This window comes from Cebus imitator, unplaced genomic scaffold (genome assembly GCF_001604975.1).
Source record: "Cebus imitator isolate Cc_AM_T3 unplaced genomic scaffold, Cebus_imitator-1.0 Scaffold34, whole genome shotgun sequence".
Lineage (NCBI taxonomy): Eukaryota > Metazoa > Chordata > Mammalia > Primates > Cebidae > Cebus > Cebus imitator.
In genome coordinates this window covers 10,091,005-10,111,926 of record NW_016107349.1, presented here as the reverse complement: position 1 = coordinate 10,111,926, position 20,922 = coordinate 10,091,005, and the positions used below count along the sequence as shown (strand labels likewise).

At 43.7% G+C, this 20,922-nt stretch overlaps 1 protein-coding gene across 3 annotated transcripts in view; it reads left to right on the top strand.

Annotated features, from left to right (window-relative positions):
- NRDE2 (NRDE-2, necessary for RNA interference, domain containing) overlaps window positions 1-20,922 on the top strand; it is a 55,680-nt gene that overhangs the window by 27,020 nt on the left and 7,738 nt on the right. For 2 of the 3 annotated variants that reach the window (XM_017524641.2, XM_017524642.2), the window contains 7 exons: window positions 4,088-4,535; window positions 5,361-5,766; window positions 7,112-7,245; window positions 10,257-10,377; window positions 16,325-16,500; window positions 18,549-18,935; window positions 19,678-20,618. In XM_017524641.2, coding sequence (XP_017380130.1) covers window positions 4,088-4,535; window positions 5,361-5,766; window positions 7,112-7,245; window positions 10,257-10,377; window positions 16,325-16,500; window positions 18,549-18,935; window positions 19,678-20,618 — 2,613 coding nt within the window. The remainder of the gene's footprint in view (window positions 1-4,087; window positions 4,536-5,360; window positions 5,767-7,111; window positions 7,246-10,256; window positions 10,378-16,324; window positions 16,501-18,548; window positions 18,936-19,677; window positions 20,619-20,922) is intronic. The other variant, XM_037737118.1, reaches the window with a different exon arrangement.

The window sequence follows — 20,922 nt, the reverse complement described above, 5'->3', positions numbered from 1 at the left end:
TGCAGTGGCTTATGCTTGTAATCTCCCAGCACTTTGGGAGGCTGAGGTGGGTGAATTGCTTGAGGTCAGGAGTTTGAGACCAGCCTGGCCAATATGGTGAAACCCCATCTCTACTAAAAGTATAAAAATTAGCCAGGTGTGGTGGCGCACACCTGTAATCCCAGCTACTCAAGAGTGTGAGGCATGAGAGAATCGCTTGAACCTGGGACGTGGAGGTTGCAGTGAGTCAAGATTGAGATCGTGCCACTGCACTCCAGCCTGGGCAACAGAGCGAGACTCTGTCTCAAAAAAAAATTAATAGCAACTGCATGATATAGGCATGTTATTTGCATTTTACAGATGAGGAAACTGAGGCACAGACAGATTATTTTTTATTTTATTTTATATTTTTAAAATAACTTGATCACAGTCACCCAACTAGTAAATAGTGGGGCTGTGACTTGGACTGAGCAGTTTGGCACTGTGAGGGCATTGAGAATGGAAGCCAAGCAAGGAAAGGCAAGTCAGTGTTGCCAGCCCCACTCCTCCTGGGGTGCAGACCTACTGAGTAGATTCCGGGCAGAATGGTGTGCTCCAGTAAAATGCACTTGGTCTTCCTCTGCCCTTCCCTGCTCCCTGTGTTTTTAGTTTTGTTTATGGCCAAGTGCCAGTAGCTGCATTCATTTAAATTAAACATATATACAGCATTCATGGAACCTTGAAACAAAGTGGGCGTTCCTACTTCTGGAATTATTCAAGTGAAAGTTAGCTGATTTTGTTTTTGTTTTTTGAGACAGAGCCTTGCTCTGTTGCCCAGGCTGGAGTGCAGTGGTGCAGTCTTGGCTCATAGCAACCTCTGCCTCTTAGGATTGCAGCGATTCCCATGCCTCAGCCTCCCAAGTAGCTGGGACTACAGGCATGTACCACCACACCCAGCTAATTTTTGTATTTTTAGTAGAGACAGGGTTTCACCATGTTGGCTGGTCTCAAATTCTTGGCCTTAACTGATCTACACACCTCAGCCTCCCAAGGTGCTGGGATCACAGATGTGAGCCACCATGCCCAGCCATTAGTTGATTATTTGATAAGGATTTTATAGAAAAAGTGCCTTCATTTGGGAGAATATTGTGTTAAATTATAGCCTAGGTCCTAATTATTAAGATCTTATGCTAAGTAAATTGGATACAACCTAAATGTCTAACAGTAGGGAAGTGGTTAAATAAATTATGGCACATCCATCCAATGGAACAGTTTGAAGTCAATAAAAATTATATTTGCTAAGATTAATGGTATGTGGAAATGCTTATAAGTAGGAAGGATGGCCTGAAACTATGTGACATCAACTGTTTTTAAAAAGGATGTCTGGGTGCGGTGGCTCACGCCTGTAATCCCAGCACTTTGGGAGGCTGAGGTGGGCGGATCGCCTGTGGTCATGGAGAAACCCCGTCTCTACTAAAAATACAAAATTAGCTGGTTGTGGTGGCGCATGTATGTAATCCCAGCTACACGGGAGGCTGAGGCAAGAGAATCGCTTGAACCTGGGAGGCAGAGGTTGCAGTGAGCCTGGATCGCACCATTACTCTCCAGCCTGGGCAACAAGAGCAAAACTCTGCCTCAAACAAAACAAAACAAAACAAAACAAAAACAAAAGGATATATGTGCCCACAGTAAATACATACTGAAACACATGTAGCTCTGAAAGTAGATAGTAATATAGGCCGGTAACATGTTTTTTCCTTCTCTTATCATTTTCATCTAATTTACAAAAATGCAGCTGTTAGTTTAAAGTCAGGAAACAGTAAACATTTTTCAGGAGGTTTCATGAATATCTTAAATACTGTATATTTTTTGTGAGATTAATGAGGAATCAATACTATTAACAGAGAATGAAGGAGAATAAAACTAGCTTTTTAACTTTAAGTTTGTTCCTTAGGGAATGACAGCTGTGTTTAGAACTACGTTAGTGCTATTTTATCTCATCACACCTTTGTTAAGGTTGTTTTTGACTCATAAATGGAATGGCAAGAGATTATCATGAGAAAATCCAGAAAGAATTGGGAGAGAGACTAAAGGGCTTGAGAGAGAATGTTTATGTCTGTGTGAGAAAATAGTCCCCTACAGTGGAATGTGCTGTGTGTGGTTAGTGAGTGGGGCAAAGGCACTCGGAGAGGGGACCTGTTGGCTGTGCAGAAGCCATAGAGGTGATGGGAGAGAGCCCGGCCCTGAACCAGGGTGAAGTGGAGCAGAGCGTCCTGGGAGCTGACAGAAGATGAAGGCAGTTCTCCCCTGCCTTTTGCTCCCCACAGCATTTCCAGCTTTATTAGGAAAAAATTTTAATACACAGTAAAAATTGAAAGAATTTTACAGTGAATGCTCATATTCCTGCCCCCACGTCTACCATTAACCTTGTACTGTATTTGCTTACCGTATCTGTCCATCCATTAAGCCATCTTATTTTTTTGATGCATATCAAAGTACACTGAGATCAATAAACAATCCCCCAACAACTTCAGCGTGTATATTATTAACTAGAGGTCAGTATTTATTTAGTTTTATTCTTTTGATTGAAAATTTACATGCAGCGTAATGCACAAAGCTTCATTCTCTTGAGTTTTGGCAAACATATACATGCCTGTATAACTCAAACCTCTATTAAAATGTGAAATATTACTATAACCCCCAAAAGTTTCCTCGTGCTCTTTCTGGTCTCTGCACCCCATCCTCCCAGAGGCAATAATTTTTCTGATTTTTTTCTACCATCAGTTAGTTTTTACCTGTTCTAAAATTCACGTAAGTGGAATTACACAGTGTGTACTCTTTTGTATCTGGCTTCTTTCACTCAGCGTAACGTTTTTGAGATCCATCCATCCGTAAGGCACTTACCAGTAGCTTGTTTTTACTGCTGGTAGTGTTCCATTGTATGGCTGTACCTCCATTTACTTTTCTGTCTTTTATTGGTGGACACGTGGACTCTTTCAGTGTTTGGCTGCTGGGAATAAAGCTGCCGAGAACATTTGTGCCTACGTCTCTGTGTAGACATGTGCTTTCCTTTTTCTTGGGTAAATATGTGGGAATAGAATTGCTGGGTCATAGGTCAGGTCTGTGTTTAGTTTTTTAAGAAATGGCCAGATCTTTTCCCAAAGTGATTTTACCAGTTTATGTTCCTGCTGGCAGCAGACGAGAGTCCTGATTACTCCCCAGGTTACTCACCAACATTTGGTGTTGTCAGCCTTTTAAATATTAATTAAAAACTGTTCTAGTTGGTGTGTGTGGTACCTCATTGTGGTTTTAATTTGCCTGTCGTTGTTGACTAATGATGTTGAGTATTTTTTTTTTTATGTCCTTATTGGCTATTCATGTCTTCTTTTGTGGAATTTCAGTTCAGATCTTTTGCCCATTTTTTAAATTGAGTTGTTTGCTAACATACATACAGAAAAATGTACAATTTTCCTTAGCTTTTGCCTGTGCAAATATTTAGTAGTCATGTGTTTGTTAACTCTGGGGACGCCTACACGTTCCATAAAAGCATTTTAGAACCCAGCCTCTTTTCCTCTAGAGTAGAAAATAACCAAATGTAATTTCATTTGACATACTTTGTTTCAGGATTAAAAAAAGAATCTTAGGCCTCTATGTTATCTTCTTAAGTAGGGACACAGGAAAATATTGAGGAAACAGAACTAGTCTAGGAGACAGATGATCCAGGTTCCCAGGCCTGTGTCCTTATTTAAGAACAGTTAAGAGAGGGGAAGATGATTTTTGCCTTGCCTGTCACATGTGGCTGTGATGATCGAATGCCATAATGTGTATGACAGTTCTCTACAAGGCTGCAGGAAAATAGAAATTACTAAGATCTAGCAGACAGGCATGATCTTAAATTCATGAGATGTTAATGAAGAGTTGAAGTGTTACAGGAAGAAGTCAAGCCAGGCAGAAAGAAAGTTAATTGCTGGTCCTTGTGTTTCTCCAAATAGAAACACTTTGAATGTAAGGTGAATTTGGCTAGATGCAATTAACTTGCGTAACAAGAGTTTAGGTCTAATGAGCCTTCAGTCATTCAGAGGTAGTGCACATATTCCCTCAGTAACTTTTTTTCTTTTCCTAATATAAGATACAAGAGGAAAGGAGACTCCTGCCTTGGCATTAATCCTGCGAAACAACGCATATCTTGGGAAGGGACTTCCACAGAGAAGAAGCATTCACGCAAGCAGGTTGAACGCTATTTTACTAAGAAGAGTGTGGGGTTAATGAACATCGATGGAGTTGCCATTAGCAGTAAAACTGAACCTCCATCATCCGACCCCGCCTCCTTTATACCAGTAAAGGACTTGGAAGATGCACCTCCTGTTACAACCTGGTTGAATCCTCTGGGGATTTATGATCAGTCAACCACACAGTGGCTACAAGGACAGGGTCCTCCAGAGCAGGAGTCAAAGCAGCCAGACACACAGCCAGACAGCGAGAGTGCGGCTCTCAAGGCCAGGGTGGAGGAGTTTAACAGGAGGGTGCGGGAGAATCCGCAGGATACGCAGCTGTGGATGGCGTTTGTTGCTTTTCAGGTATGTGTTGCCATCCCAATTCTCTTACCTTAGAGGGACGTTCGTGATTGTGGGCAAACTGATGGACTCTGCAGCAGTTTTTGAGCTTATGAGGAAGTTTGACACTGGGCATACAGAGATGTTAGAAGAGAGCCTTTGCCCTGAGCTTGCTCAAAGTCCAACGAGGAAGATGGACTTGTGAAGAATAGGTGCACCCTGGGGCAGTAAATGCTGTAATGTGTAACTTGGGAGTGGAGTGAGAGGTGACTTGCAGTGAGGGAGGAGAAAGAGCTACCAAGAAGGCAAAGGGGAAACTGGAACACAATCGTGAAAGAAGAGATGTTCACCAGATAGGGAGATGCATTCCCGAAGTACACAGAAACGGCCGAGCACACAGAATTGTGAAAGAGAAAGGGCTGCCCAGTGTATTACCCAGTTAGAGCCACGCGCTCCCTTTGGAAAACTTAGGGGCTTGTCTTGAGTCCCTCGTTTTGAACCAGTCATACAATTACCATATTTTGTCCCACATTTGGCCGTTTTATTGGTAATGTCTGCTCTTAAGAAAAGACTTTCAAGACATTGTTTGCTAGTCATTGATACAGAAATCAAAGTTTCAAATGACAGAAAGTGGACAGTTAAGTGATAAACACAAGACCAGATATACCAGGTGACACAAGCACCTTAGGATCCAAGTTTTCTTTAAAAGAAATTGTGGCAAACCAGTGGTTTAAGAAAATCTGAATGACATTTCCCTAGGGGGTGGTAAGAAAGTCGCTAAGCATTGTTGAAACTCTCAGGATCCCCCAGGTCCATTTGCATTTGTAAATTGGTGTTTTTGTTGTTGAGGACGAGGTCATGAAAAGTCCTGGCCTGTATACCATCGACGAAGGAGAGCAGGAAAAGCGAAAGAGGTCCCTGAAGCTCGTTCTGGAGAAGAAGCTGGCCATTCTGGAGCGGGCCATTGAGAGCAACCTGAGCAGTGTGGATCTGAAACTGGCCAAGCTGAAGCTCTGCGCAGAGTTCTGGGAGCCCTCCACTCTGGTCAAAGAGTGGCAGAAACTGATATTTTTACATCCCAATAATACAGCCCTTTGGCAGAAATACCTTTTGTTTTGCCAGAGCCAGTTTAGTACCTTTTCGATATCAAAAATTCACAGTCTTTATGGAAAATGCTTGAGTACCTTGTCTGCTGTTAAGGACGGCAGCATCTTATCTCACCCTGCGTTGCCTGGCACAGAAGAGGCCATGCTTGGTAAGGAGATAACCAGATCCAGTTACTTGGGAGGAGTTAGACTTTCTTTTGGCTTTACTTGAAAATGAAAATCTGTTTTTGGTTCATTCTAGAAAAAGTCTAAATTATTTGATAGAACTGATTTTTTTTAAACAGTATTGTGACTCTTCTTGATAACAGATTTGCCCCCAGCTCCCAGGACAGGTGGGGGCAATAGAGCCAGTAGAGTTAAGAAACTATCACTGGACAAGGTTCTGCTTATTAACCAAGTAGGCCAGTCTCTTAACTGCTTTGGCAGTTGATGGCCTTATCTGTTGAGATGCTTGTACCTGTCTCACCCAATTATAGAGTCCCAGGCAGTAATGTCCGTGAGACGCCCTGACTGAGAACCACTGCATAAATAGAAGTCGTGGGTATTACTATACTGTTTTGGTGTGTTTGTATAACATTTTTGGTGTGTCCTGAAGGAGGCTGGAGTATAAATTTTGGCAGTAATGAGATGTTGGAGGCTGCATGTTATGCAGAGCCAGAGTAATCACTCTTGACCTTGAATCCTGAAGGCTTTGCCCTTCCTTGGCTCTGCTGTGTCCTTGGGTGAGTCCTCTTTGAGCTCTGTTTTCCCTGTCAGCAACAATACTATAAACCTGCTTTACAGGACTGTGGTGTGCAGTAAAGGAGATAATCTGTGACGAGCCTAGCTCAGTGTCCGGCACAGAGCGGGCATTGATTTGATCGCGACCCCTGCTATTGCACGTTAACTCCTGTTGGAATCTAAAGATAGAAATGCATTGCTCCCAAAAGATAAGGATGTATCACATTGACACAGAGTCTTGAATTTGTTACTGCTTGTGATCTACTCAAATAGCTGAGTGTTATTTAGTAGCTGGAATTGTACCACAAGTAAGATGAACTGCAGTGTTCAGACGTGGAATCTTGATTTGTTTACAGCTCTGAACATGGGATGGAAGTTGCTGGTGACTCATGCCATCTAGTGATCAATTGAATATAGCTCTTTGCTTTCTGATAAAAATTTGCTACGCCATCCTTTTTCTATAGTTTTTCTTGTAATAATGAACTCTGATTATTTGATAGCATTCAGACCAACCTCTTGACTTATTTTTATGTACTATATACAGTTTTTATTGTTAATATTTGTGTTCTGTGAGGGTTTCATACGAGAATTAGAACAAACATACTTGGATTATAATACTGTTTGAGTCACTTTAAATCAGGGCACGTATCACAGCTTTGGAAATTAACAGTGATTGCAGGTAAAAGTGTGTTAATTGCCTGTTTTTGAGAAGTTACGTTCTTTCCCTTTAATGGTATCAACCAGGCTTCTTCCCCTTTGCCCCCCTGTTCGTAGCACTGTTTCTTCAGCAGTGCCACTTTCTGCGGCAGGCCGGCCACTCTGAGAAGGCCATCTCATTGTTCCAGGCCATGGTGGACTTCACCTTCTTCAAACCTGACAGCCTGAAAGATATGCCCACCAAAGGACAGGTACCCAGCTCTGCTCGCCTCATCTCTCTTCTTTCTGTCTCCCTCTCTGGAGGGAGAGGGGGAAGGTGTGGGTAATGAGAGGTGGTGGTAGTGTTTTTAAAATACCATATCCTCCTTTATATCAGTCTGCTGAGGAGGACTTCTCAGAAATGTCCAGTTATCCAAGCAAAGTTTTGTGATAAAACTAGTGAGATGTGGATAGGTAAAAGAAGCTTCCCTCTCCTTCACAACATAAAGGCTTTCTGAGGACCCACCCTCGAAGCCTGCCTCCCTCCCTCGCTGCCTCCTTTCCCGTCTTCCTCCCTTCCTCCTTTCCCCTCTTCCTCCCTCCCTCCTTTTCCCTCTTCCTCCCTCCCTCCCTCTTTTCCTTCCTTCCTTCCTTCCCTCCCCTCTTCCTCTCTTCCCCTCTTCCCCTCTTCTCTTTCTGCCTTTGTTTCAGTGCTGGTTAGCTCCCCCAGTCAGGGAAACAGTTGTCATGCCATTTTAAACCTTGTATAAAGGTTTACTGTCTCTTCCACCCTTATACGTTCTAGTTTGGGTCTTGCATCACTTCCCCTATGAACCTAATAAGTACCCACAATCTTTGCTAGAGTTCAAATGAAATGACACATAGGCACCTTGTCAGCAATGATCCTGCTGGGGAAGGATTCATCTTTTAGATGACAAGCAAGCATTGCCAGTATTTGAGATACATGAAGTGAAGAAATAAACAATTTTTATAGAGCTGTATAAATAAGAAAACGTATCTTTTACCTTTTTCCACTAACGACAACTCCGTTTTCTACTCTGTAAAGATGTCTAGTGGAAGATAAATAGAATATCTGAATTTATGGTGAACATTTCAAAAGTGTGCCTTGAGAGGCCAGGGTCTCCATTGTGTGGGAGTTCCATGAATTGCCAGTAGAGACCGTTTTTATCATGCTACCTCGAGAAAAAGTTGGACCAAAGAATTATACTACTTAAATTGCTGTAATTGATCATAATAAGCCATATAATAGAGTAATTTTAAGGCATGCTTTGAGATTTTAAGACTAGGCTGTACTACAGAAGTGCTTCTCAGCTGATTCTAAGGAGCCTTGTGGGTCAGGATCAGAATTTCTCTCACCCCCTCCCCTGCCCCTTTCTTAAGTCCCCCTGTGATAAGAACAGAGCGATGGGTAGAGGGCTCTGCCTACGAATGTGACCCATCAAGGACCACCGCTCTCAACCCTGATCCCTGTGCTACAGCACATGTAATTCCAAAGCATTTACATGACAACTTTGGAATAAAGTTTCTTATTTAATAACATTGCATGTTGCTTTTATAACTGAGAGACATTGTTACCATAAACATAGTAGGGTGATTTAACACAGGCAGGTCTGATACTACTGGTCTGTGTTTCTGCGGAATAAACAAATTGATTATACTCATTTATCACACTATTTAAAAAAAAAAACCTTTCTTTTTTTTGAGTAAACTTTCTTTTCTCTTACAAGAGCCAGACCTCTAAAGAGGGTGCGTAATCTTCCTGGTTCCCCTTCCTGAGGATGACTGACGTGTCAGGATGCTTGCCCTGCCCTGACGTGACTCTCCTGGAGGCCATGCTCTTCCAGGCGTGTGTGGCACTGCCCAGGGCTCAGGCTGGATAACCCTGTGGCTCCTGGCCCTTGCTATGCCCACTGGAAGCCTGCTTGTCCTCTTCAAAAGGTTTCTTACAAAAGCTTTCATTGAGTAGGTTACTGGCTCACCTTTACAGTCCTGTTTCCAGTTGATAACATGATCACGTTTCTGTTCATTGCTGTGTTCACGTTCTGTTCCATAGGGAAAGATTTATTGCCAATGAACTGCTTACCACACACTGCAGATCTAATGCACGAATGAATGAAGGAGGTGCTAATGGGGCCAGGCTTTAAAATGCAGACCTTTAGGCTGAGTGCAGTGGCTCACTCCTGTAATCCCAGCACTTTGGAAGGCCGAGGCAGGGAATCCCTTGAACCCGGGAGGTGGAAATTGTGGTGAGCTAAGATCACACCATTGCACACTCTAGCCTGGGCAACAAGAGCAAAACTCATCTCAAAAAAAAAAAATGCAGGCCAGGTGCGGTGGCTCACGCCTGTAATCCCAACACTTTGGGAGGCCGAGGCGGGTGGATCACGAGGTCAAGAGATCGAGACCATCCTGGCCAACATGGTGAAACCCCTTCTCTACTAAAAATACAAAAATTAGCTGGGTGTGGTGGTGTGCGCCTATAGTGCCAGCTACTTGGGAAGCTGAGGCAGGGGAATTGCCTGAACCCGGGAGGCGGAGGTTGCCGTGAGCCGAGATTGCGCCACTGCTCTCCAGCCCGACACCTGGCGACAGAGTGAGACTCTCTCAAAAAAAAAAAAAAAAACGACATTTTTGTTCCCTGGTTGTCTACCTTGTTCGGATCTGTGTCAACAGGTATTTATGGAGTCCCTGCTAGGCATTGAGTATTGTGCCAGGTGTTAGAAATATATAGTTACTTAAGGTATGATGGTGCTCAAGAGCTCATGGTTTGTCTTATTGGAACCTTCCTCAAAATATCTTGAAAGCGGCATGACTTTAGGGACTAGCTTGGGGGTCAGTGGTACAAGGTGAACTGGCAGTGCCACTGTCCCTGGTTAGACTGGCCTGGTAAGATAAGAACTAGGAAACCACTCCCTTCCTACGCAGCTGGAGACCCTTCTTGCTGAACCTTTGACTGGTCTTTCTGTAACCTAATCTCAGGAGGGACTTCCCATCACTTCTGCCATATTTTTTGTGTTAGAATCACCAGGTCCAGCTCACATGCCAGTGTGAAAACCAGGAGGCAGGGGTCAGGTCGTGGGGGCTATCTTGGAAGCTGCCTGCCACAGTAGATCATTGTTTTTTTCTATCTTGGGGTGTGTAGCATGTATCTACTTCAAAGACTGTTGGCAAACGGATTTCAAGGATCATATGCTTCATTTTGCCCACTGACTCAGCAGTTTTGTACAAGTGAAGTCTGACATCCATTCTAAAACCTGAACAGGTGGAATTCTTTGAGCCTTTTTGGGACAGTGGAGAGCCCCGGGCTGGGGAGAAGGGAGCCCGAGGCTGGAAGGCGTGGATGCACCAGCAGGAGCGAGGTGGCTGGGTGGTCATCAACCCAGGTAAGTCACCTCCCGGTGAAGACACGTACATCATTTTCTTCTGGAATTTGTTTTTACATCCTCATGATTATTTGTTCATCTGTTTAAGCTATTTATCAGTAGCTTCAGAACATTGCACACACATCAAAATGTCAAAAATGTTACGTAGATGTCGTGGGAGAGTGGACTGTTTCTTCCCTCAGAAGTTTTAAAGCAGTCCACTTACTCCTTCAGCACATCATGCTTTGAGGGTTTGAAAGTTCTGTAATTTTTCCTTTTATAGGTTGCAACTGAAGAAAGACCCTTGTTAATAACCACCCCGACCCCCATTCTTTTTTTTTTTTTTTTTTTTTATTTTAAGAGATGGAGTCTCATTCTTTTGCCCCGGCTGGAGTGCAGTGGCTCTGTCTCAGCTAACTGCAACATCTGCCTCGGGGGTTCAAGCAGTTCTCATGTGTTAGACTCTTGAGTAGCTGGGATTACAGGCTCCTGCTACCACACCCAGCTAATTTTTGTATTTTTAGTAGAGATGGAGTTTCACCATGTTGGCCAGGCTGGTCTCTGGTCTCAAACACCTGACTTCCAGTGATCTGCCTGCCTCGGCCTCCCAAAATGCTGGGATACAGGTGTGAGCCACCATACCCCACCCCATTCTTTTTTAGTGTGTATTTCAGACGGTCTTTTTGTTCTCCTGGCAATGTACAGACCAACAGATACTTTGAAAAAACTTACCTTTTTAGGAATATTATAAAGTATTACCTAGCAATTATATAACTGTCATTCTAGATGACCCAAAGTACTTTCCAGATTTATACTCTAACACAGAGCTGTCGAATTTAAAAATACAATGCAAGCCTCTTGTGTAATTTCAAATTTTCTAATGGCCACTTTAAAAAAGTAAAAAGGAACAGATGATGTTAATTTTGGTAGTGTATTTTATTTAATCTAGTATATCAAAACATTTTAGCATATAATCAATATTTTAAAATTAACCAGATTCAGATGCCAATTGCATGCTTTAAAAAGAAAAAAAATTATTAACTAGGTATTTTGCATCCTTTTTTAGTACTCTTTGAAATCTAGTGTGTATTTTACACTTTTGGCACATCTCAGTTTAGACTAGCTACTTTTGTTTTTTTTGTTTGTTTGTTTGAGACAGAGTCTGGGTCTGTCATTCAGGCTGGAGTGCAGTGGCTTGATCTTGGCTCACTGCAACTTCTGCCTCCCGGATTCAAGGGATTCTCATGCCTCAGCCTCCCAACTAGCTGGGATTACAGGTATGCACCACCATGCCCACCTAATTTTATATTTTTAGTAGAGACAGGGTTTCACCATGTTGGTCCAGGCTGGTCTCAAACTCCTGACCTCAAGTAATTCACCCACCTCAGCCTCCCAAAGTGCTGGGGTTACAGATGGCACCCAGCCCAGAGTAGCTACTTTTCAAGTGCTTGATAGCCATGTATTACTTGCAATGTACTGGACAGCACAACTCTTAGACATTTAGGAACTGCTTCACAAAGGCAGTTCCGGCATAGAGGGAGATCTGCCAAGCAGATGATTTTGTTGAAAGTTCTATAGGGAAAGAGCGATGGACAAGGACTCAGGAGAGTGGCTCCTTGCCTAGGCTCAGTGAGCCTATTCTCACAGGTATGACCTTCTTTGTTTATTCATTTGCACCATGAAAACTTTGGATTAGGAATTGTCTCCATGGCGGTTCAGAGCTCCAGGCTAGCATTTCTGTTACCACTAGGAAGTGAGAAGGGCCCTTCAGGTGTTTTGTGGTAGCTGTCCTCTGGGGAGTGCCATCAGACAGTGATCATGCCTCACTTGGGGCTGTCAGAGTCTCAGCTGTTTAGATTTCCCTGGAGTATTCCTTTCTGAAAAGAATAAGAACTGTTCATCAGGCTAACCAGTGGTTTTATATATGAAGAAAAACAGCCTGCATGCAACGGAAGTAGGTATTGCACTCAGCCACTGAGTCTGCAAGACCGCATGAGCAAGAGCCAAAAACGGAAGTCTGATTAGTAACTCTTCTGAGTGACTGACTTAGCAAAGGGCTGTGTTTTTAGGTTTAGTTTTTTCGGTTTTCTTTGGTTTTTGTTAGAGAGCGAGCCCATTACAAGCATAGTATCTGTTACACAGTTGGCTGTGTTCCATTTCTGTGAAGATAAAGTTTTCATAGTAGTATCCACAGAATAATTTTACTTCTGATAAGTTTCCAGATGTCTAATGGTCACTTAAAAAATACATACATAGATATTTTAAAAATTATATATATATATATATATATATATATATATATATTTTTTTGAGATGGAGTCTTGCTCTGTCACCCAGGGGTGGGGTACAGTGGCATGATCTTGGCTCACTGCAACCTCTGCCTCCTGGGTTCAAGTGATTCTTCTGCATCAGCCTCCCAAGTAGCTGGGACTACAGGCACGTGGCATCACGCCCAGCTAAGTTTTTGTATTTTTATTAGATACAGGTTTTCACCGTGTTAACCAGGATGGTCTTGATCTCCTAACTTCATGATCCACCTGCCTCGGCCTCCCAAAGTGCTGGGATTATAGGTGTGAGCCACCGAGCCTGGCTGCAAATTAAGCCGCAAATTAATATTAAAACCTTGACTCCTAGCATCAAGTTAGAGACTTGTGTTGGTACTTACATTCTCTGCAAACTTCTCACACATTTCCATTATGGGTAAACTTTTGCTGTTTATGAATTTCTTTCTAATGAATTTAATGGAAGTCCTCCAAAACACTAGGAGGGTCAAAAGAAAGGCTGAAAATTTTATTCCAGCAAACCCAGTTAATCACAGTTTTTGTTTTTATTTTTAATTTCTCTTATTTATCCTGACAAGGTTAGTGTTTAGAGGATAGTTGATTTCATCACATATTTGAGCGTTTCTCATAGCATGTTTCTTCTCTCTTGTCCTCACTTTCTGTTAGTGTGTAATTGTTATATGTGAATGTCTGTCCAAAGCCATGTAATCTTTTGAGTCCTTAATGTATTAGATTCAGGTGTCTAAGTCTGATGTATGGCTCACAAAGGTAATTTTTCTTTTAAGAGTTTTTCAGGCTGGACACGGTGGCTCATGCCTGTAATCCCAGCACATTGGGAGGCTGAGGTGGGCAGATCATGAGGTCAGAAGATCAAGACCATCCTGGCTAATATGGTGAAACCCCATCTCTACTAAAAATACAAAAATTAGCTGGGCATGGTGGTGGGCGCCTGTAGTCTCAGCTACTCTGGAGGCTGAGGCAGGAGAATTGCTTGAACCTGGGAAGCAGAGGTTGCAGTGAGGCCAGCCTGGGTGACAGAGTGAAGCTCCCTCTCAAAAAAAAAAAAATAATAATTATATATATATATATATATATATATATATGTATATGTATATGTATAAAGAGTTTTTCAGAGTAATTAAAGGATTACTTTAAACATAGATCTTTAGAAGAAGGTGATAAATAGTTAAATTTTAGTTTCTTTTTTGAGAAACTCAGAAGAGCATTTAGACAGAATATTGGTAGAATAATAGGATGCTGATATATACATTATGTGTTTATTTGGGTTTTAAAAATATTTTATTTTGAAATAATATGGAGTCACAAGAAGTAGAAAAAATGTACTCGGAGGTTTTATGCATGCTTCGTCCAGTTCCTTCCAGGGGTAATGCTACAGCACAGTGTCAGAACCGGGGAACTGGCATGGGTACAATCTGCAGAGTTTATTCACATTTCACCATTTGACATGCACTCATTTGTGTGTGTGTGTCTCTGTAGCACTAGGCAGTTCCTGTCATGTGTGTAGCTTTGTGTAATCACTACCACATCAAGATACAGAACTGTTTGATCACCGCAAGGCTCCCTCGCGCTGTCCCTTCTTAGCCACGTCTGCCCCTTCCCCCTCCCTAACTCCTGGGAAACGTTATTCTCTCTCTCTTATCCTGTTATCTCATGAAAGTTATATAAATGGAATCATATGGTATATAACTTACTAACATAATTTTTTTTTTGTAAAACGTATAACATAAAATTGATCGTTTTTAAGTATACAGTTCACTGACAGTAAGTGCATTCACATTGTCATGCAGCCATCACCTCCATCCACCTCCGGGACTTTTTCATCCTCCCCAATTCTGTACCCATTAAAGACAAACTCCTCATTTCTCCCTCCCCCCAGGCCCTAGCTGTCGCCATTCTACTGTCTGTCTCTATGAATTTGACGGCTTTAGGAACCTGGAATATGTGGAATCATACAGCAGTTGACCTTCTGTTACTGGCTGATTCCACTTGGCATAGTGTCTTCAGGCTTCATCCATGTCGCACCAGGATTTCCTTCCTTTTTAAAGCTGAACACTTCTCCACTGTATGTATCTGCCACATTTTGTCTGTCCATTCATCAGTGAATACTTTGGTTGCGTCCACCTCTGGGCCATTATGAATAATGCTGCTGTGAACGTCTTAGTTCTTCTGGCAGATTCTCAGCAGTGGAATTGCCTTATCATATGGGAATCCCGTGTCTAGTATGCCATGCTGTTTTCCACACGGCTTACGGCAGCTGCACCATTTTACATTCCTACCAGCAGTACACAAGGGTTCCGGTTTTTCCACATCCCTGGCAACAGTTTTGTGTGTAACTTTCTGAGACTGGCTTTTTAAATGTAGCATAATTTCCCTGAGATACATCCATATTGTTGCATATATCAGTAGTTTGCTCATGTTTATTGCTGAGTAGTATTCCATTGTGTAAACAGACCACAGCTTAACAGTTCAACCTACTGAAGGATGTTTGGATTGTTTCCAGGTGTTGGCAATTATGAATAAAGCTGCTCCTGAGCATTAGCATATAGGTTTTTGTGTAAGCATAGGCTTTCATTTATCTGGGATCAGTGCCCAAGAGTACAGTTATGCTAAGTGCATGTTTAGTTTTGTAAGAAACTGCCGCGGTGGCTTCCTGTGTGGCTGTACCATTTTATATGCCTTATTTATTTTTAACATTGAACTTTACGATAACTCTGGCTTTTCTCTTCTTCCATTCTGCATGTTTAGAGTTAGGAAACAAAGTATTAGATATCCTGATTTGGCTTTTTAAAAGGCAAGTTCTAAGGAGCATAGGTCATAATTAATTATAAGGTCCCTGGCTAAAAATAATAGTGACAAGAAAATCTAAACTAATGCTGTCATTAAATGTCATTTAGCATTCTAAAACTATGCTGTCCAATACCGTAACCTCCAACCACATGTGGCTATTTAAAATTAAATAAAATTAAGAATTCAGTCCAGGCATGGTGACTCATGCCTGTAATCCCAGCACTTTGGGAGGCTGAGGCAGGTGGATCACCTGACGTCAGGAGTTCAAAACCAGCCTGACCAACATGGCAAAACCCCGTCTCTGCTAAATACAAAAAATCAGCCAGACGTAGTGGTGGCACATGCCTGTAACCCCAGCTACTCGGGAGGGTAAGGCAGGAGCATTGCTTGAACCTGGGAGATGGGGGTTGCAGTGAGCCGAGACTGCACCACTGCACTCCAACCTGGGCAACAAGAGCGAGACTCCATCTCAGAAAAAAAAAAGAAAAAAAAAGAATTCAGCTCCTTTACTAGCTACATCTCACGTGCCCAGTGGCTACATGTAGTCACATGTGGCTACCTGTTAATGCAGATATGTAGAGCATTTGTATCATCGCAGTGAGTTCTGTGGGACAGTACTGTTCTAGAATATGTGTCATTTCCATTTTAATCACCGTAATATTTAAAATAATATGATTTAATCATCTTGTCCTCCTTTGTTTCCTGAGGACTTGACTGATTACAATAGAGTTCCTAGATCCCACTGAGTATCCGAGGAGGCTGGCATGGCTCTTACACATCTTGGCATTGCGGGTGCCCAGCACTCCCTGACATAGCTGATTGAGTGGCAATGGTGGTTTTATATGCTGATGAGGTAAAGAAGTCTCATTCTTGTCTAGATGAGGATGACGATGAACCAGAAGAGGACGACCAGGAAATAAAAGATAAGACTCTGCCCAGGTGGCAGATCTGGCTTGCTGCTGAGCGTTCCCGAGACCAGAGGCACTGGCGGCCCTGGCGCCCTGATAAGACCAAGAAGCAAACCGAGGAAGACTGTGAGGATCCTGAGAGACAGGCACGTACCCTCCGCCCAGGTGGAAGCTGACCAGGGGCCTCTGCCTGCTTTCCATCCCAGTGCACTTTGGTTATCTGAAAGGAGGCCCCTGGAGCTTTCTGAGCACTTGGCTGGCTTAGGAGATGCTAACCTGCCCCTTTTCGTCTGTAGAAACTAACTTCCTGCCGGGTATCAGTGTAGAATTTCCTTGGTGATGGGGGAGCATATAGGCACTTGACCAGAGAGCATCTGTCCCCTAGTAGGTGGTGGACCCTTGTGGTCACCCCTCTGAGATTGTCTTCCAGGTCATTCGGTTAATTTTTCACATGGAAGGAACCCTGTGGGATACATACAGATTGTTTACAAAACTTGGAATCCCTGTCCTAGATTCTTTCCTTGTGTCTGCTCTCCCGACCCCACCCTTGAGTTCGTGAAGCTGTAGCAGGTAGACTGGACTCTAGAAGACGAGAGGGGCTGGCTGCAGGGTCCGTGTTGGACAGTTGGCATCAGCGTCTTGTGGAAGAAGAAACTAGCGTTTACTGAACGCCTTTGGCGTGCCAGGCACTTCACCCGTGTTATCTCATTTATGTTACCATGTGACTTGGTACCTGCTGCCCTGTGTTTAGTGGCCAGCAGCTCTGGAGGTTTTAAATTAAAATGAAGAAATGCTACCTTGATACCTGGAATTGATCCATTTTCACAAGATACCAATTTTGTGTCTTGGAGTTCTGTGAACTTTTCTACAAATGAGGTGCCCTGAAGGCAAGGAGTTTGCCCCTTTTGTTCACTGCTGTGACATCAGTGCCTAGAACAGCGTTTGTGCTGTGGTGAGCGCTCAGTGAGTCTTCTTGGATGTTGAAGGAATATTTGCTTGATGATGGAGCATCTGCTTTGGGCAGAGGGATCAGCACAAGTGAAGGCCCTGGAGTGCCAGGAGTGTTTGGAGGAGTAGGGAATGGGGTGGCCAGACTGGAGTGGGGACACAGAGAAGTGGGGATAGAGACAGAGCTGATCTCTGGAGGAAGGAGGGGCCAGCTTCTAGGGAAGCCTCAGCTTGCTGGAAGGCTTAGGGGACTGCCCATGAGGCCCCTTGCCTCACTGAAACTGAATGTCTGCAGAAGAGTGGAATCTTTCTTTGGTTTCTGAGGATTTTGTGGAGTTCACACCCTTCTGGAAGTCATTTTTCAAGGCTCCGAGTCCCAGCAGCCTCCTGGAAGCAGATTTCTGGAGCAGACTGCTGCTGCGAGCAATTTCTTCCATTTAGCTTTTTCTGTAATCAAAGCCTGGGGAAGAAAAGCTTTCTAATTTATTTTTAACACAAAGAAGCAGCTTTCTGATTAATTGACGGTTTTGATTGAGTCCCACATACTCTAGTTGATTGTGCTTGTGTTGTGATGTCCTCTTTGCTGAGAGCCACAAAGACCAGTCAGATAAGCAGCACGAGGACACAAAGGTGGCCTCCTTGGCCTTATGTTTTTAAATTATTACATGAACTAAGCTATAGACATTCACAGTTAGTATTAGGCTCTTATAATTGCTTTTAACATGCTCCATTGCTCATGTAGGTTCCTTCCTATCTTGCACCTGTTTATCTAGTTTTGAGCATATTTTTCATTTCTTGGGCAGTTTTGTACAAGGAAACCACAAATAGTAAAGTTCTTATCTTACATCTTACAATAAAAAATTTTTCACAATCATGCGTTATCAGAGTACAAAAGCAATTACGTATGCTTTCAGACGTGAACATGTTTCCAGATTTTCTACAGATCCATCAGGATACTTTGAAAGCTCCTGCCTTAAACCCGTTCCCGTCTTCTCTCCCTCCCAGGCCTCCCCACGTGTGGAAATGTTAATGGCACCACAGGGCCACTAAACAGTTACCCTCCCACTGTCCAGGTTGTCTTGCAAGGCCTCTGGCTTTTGCTAACAAAGAGCTGAGCTCCTCTATTTAAAATGTATTTAATTTGAATAATGTTGAATCATTAGTGCATGCACATAAAGAGAGTGGTGAAAAGCGCGCAGGTTTTGTTTGTTACATGGGTCGCTTTTTTTTTTTGTCTTGGTTGCAGGTGTTGTTTGATGATATTGGGCAGTCTTTGATCAGACTTTCCAGCCCAGATCTGCAGTTCCAGCTGGTGCAGGCCTTTCTGCAGTTCCTGGGTGTGCCTTCCGGCTTCACTCCTCCAGCCTCCTGTCTTTATCTGGCCATGGATGAGAACAGCCTCTTTGATAATGGACTTTATGATGAAAAGCCCTTGACTTTTTTCAACCCTTTGTTTTCCGGGGCCAGCTGTGTGGGCCGCATGGACCGGCTGGGCTGTCCTCGCTGGACCAGGGGTCAGAACCGCGAGGGCGAGGAGTTTATCCGCAACGTCTTCCACCTAGTCATGCCTTTGTTTTCAGGCAAAGAGAAGTCTCAGCTCTGTTTCTCCTGGCTACAGTATGAGATTGGAAAGGTAATTCCAGACTCTTCCCGTGTCTGGGGACTTTTCATTTCATGTCGTGTTTATAAACGGGATTGTAAGCCTCCAGGTGCTCTCCCTGGAACTATGCCCCAGCGCCGCCTCCTCCAGTGACCCTGAAGTCGCCTTGTGTATGTTTGCCCTTCTGAGGGGCTGCAGCGAAGACAGGAGCAAGTCAGGCTATCCCAGTTTATTGTATTGTCTTGCCTTACCAGCCCGTCCTTATATGAACAGTGAGTGCTCAAAACAGTTTTAAAGGAGTGTCAGAGCATTCAGGAGCTTATTAAAATAGATAAGCTACTTATAATACTTACCCTCCTTCTATTTGCTAGAAATGAGCCTGGATCAGCTGTTCTGCCCTCCGCTGGCCACAGTTAATATTGCCTCTCTTAGCACCCAAGTTCTGAAGCCTTGACTATAGATAACACACACCAGGTTGTGTTAAATAGTGTGATAAAATGTGGCCACATCTCTATGGAGAAGAATATTTGTAGATATCAGCCTTGTTTATAGAGATTTTAGCTGGAACCCTGGATTGTTAACTTGGGGGCACCTGTGGCCCTGGTTAAAGTTCTTATTTCTTTTCCAGCTCAGAGAGCCTCGGTGTTTACCAGACCCGAGTTAAAGGAAGGAAGTGTAGACACCTTTTGTTACTGCCAATGCTTTCTAGAGTTGACAGTGTGGAGGGACGCGTTAAAATTACAGAGCACCTAGAGTCATTCTCTTTCTCCTGTAGGTCATGTGGTGTCTGCACACTAAAAACAAGAAGAGATTAAAGTCACAAGGGAAGAACTGCAAAAAACTAGCCAAGAATCTCCTTAAGGAGCCAGAAAACCGCAACAACTTTTGCCTCTGGAAGCAGTATGCCCATCTGGAGTGGTTGCTTGGCAACACAGAGGATGCTAGAAAAGTTTTTGACACAGCACTCGGCACGGCAGGAAGCCAAGGACTGAAGGACTCTGAACTCTGTGAGCTCAGTCTGCTGTATGCCGAGCTGGAGGTGGAGCTGGAGGTGGAGCTGTTGCCGGAAGTGAGAGGGGCCGCCTCCGCCCGAGCTGTTCACATATTAACCAAGCTGACCGAGAGCAGCCCCTACGGGCCCTACACTGGACAGGTGTTGGCTGTTCACATTTTGAAAGCACGAAAGGCTTACGAGCACGCGCTGCAGGACTGTTTGGGTGACAGCTGTGTCTCCGATCCAGCTCCCACTGATTCCTGTACCTGCCTAATTAGCTTGGCCAAATGCTTCATGCTCTTCCAGTATTTGACCATTGGAATTGGTGCTGCTGTGCGGATATACGAACAGGTATTTGCCAAACTGCACAGTTCTGTTTTCCCAGAAGGCTCTGGCGAGGGGAACAGTGCCAGCTCCCAGAGTCGGAGCAGTGTTCTCGAAGCCATCACACTGATGCACGCAAGCCTGCTGAAATTCCACACGAAAGTGAGTGTTTACCCGCTGGCCCCTCTGCGAGAGGCACTCTCTCAGGCTTTAAAGCTGTATCCAGGCAACCAGGTTCTTTGGAGGTCCTATGTCCAGATTCAGAATAAGTCCCACAGCGCCAGCAAGACCAGGAGATTTTTTGACACAATCACCAGGTCTGCTAAACTGTTGGAGCCTTGGCTGTTTGCAATTGAAGCTGAGAAAATGAGGAAAAGACTAGTGGAAACTGTTCAGAGGTAATTCCAGACAGACATTTGTTCATGTGCCCCACAGATGTTTATGGAATGCTGACTGTGTTCCCCTCTCCTTGCCGGGTCTCAGAAATACAGGAATGAACACGGCACGGTGCCCAGAACACCTGTATGGGATGTGAGTGCTGTGGAATAATGGATTGAGGCCAGGCGTGGTGACTTACACCTGTAACCCCAGCACTTTGGGAGGCTGAGGTGGGTGGATCACAAGGTCAAGAGATCGAGACCATCCTGGCCAACATGGTGAAACCCCGTCTCTACTAAAAATACAAAAATTAGCTGGGTGTGG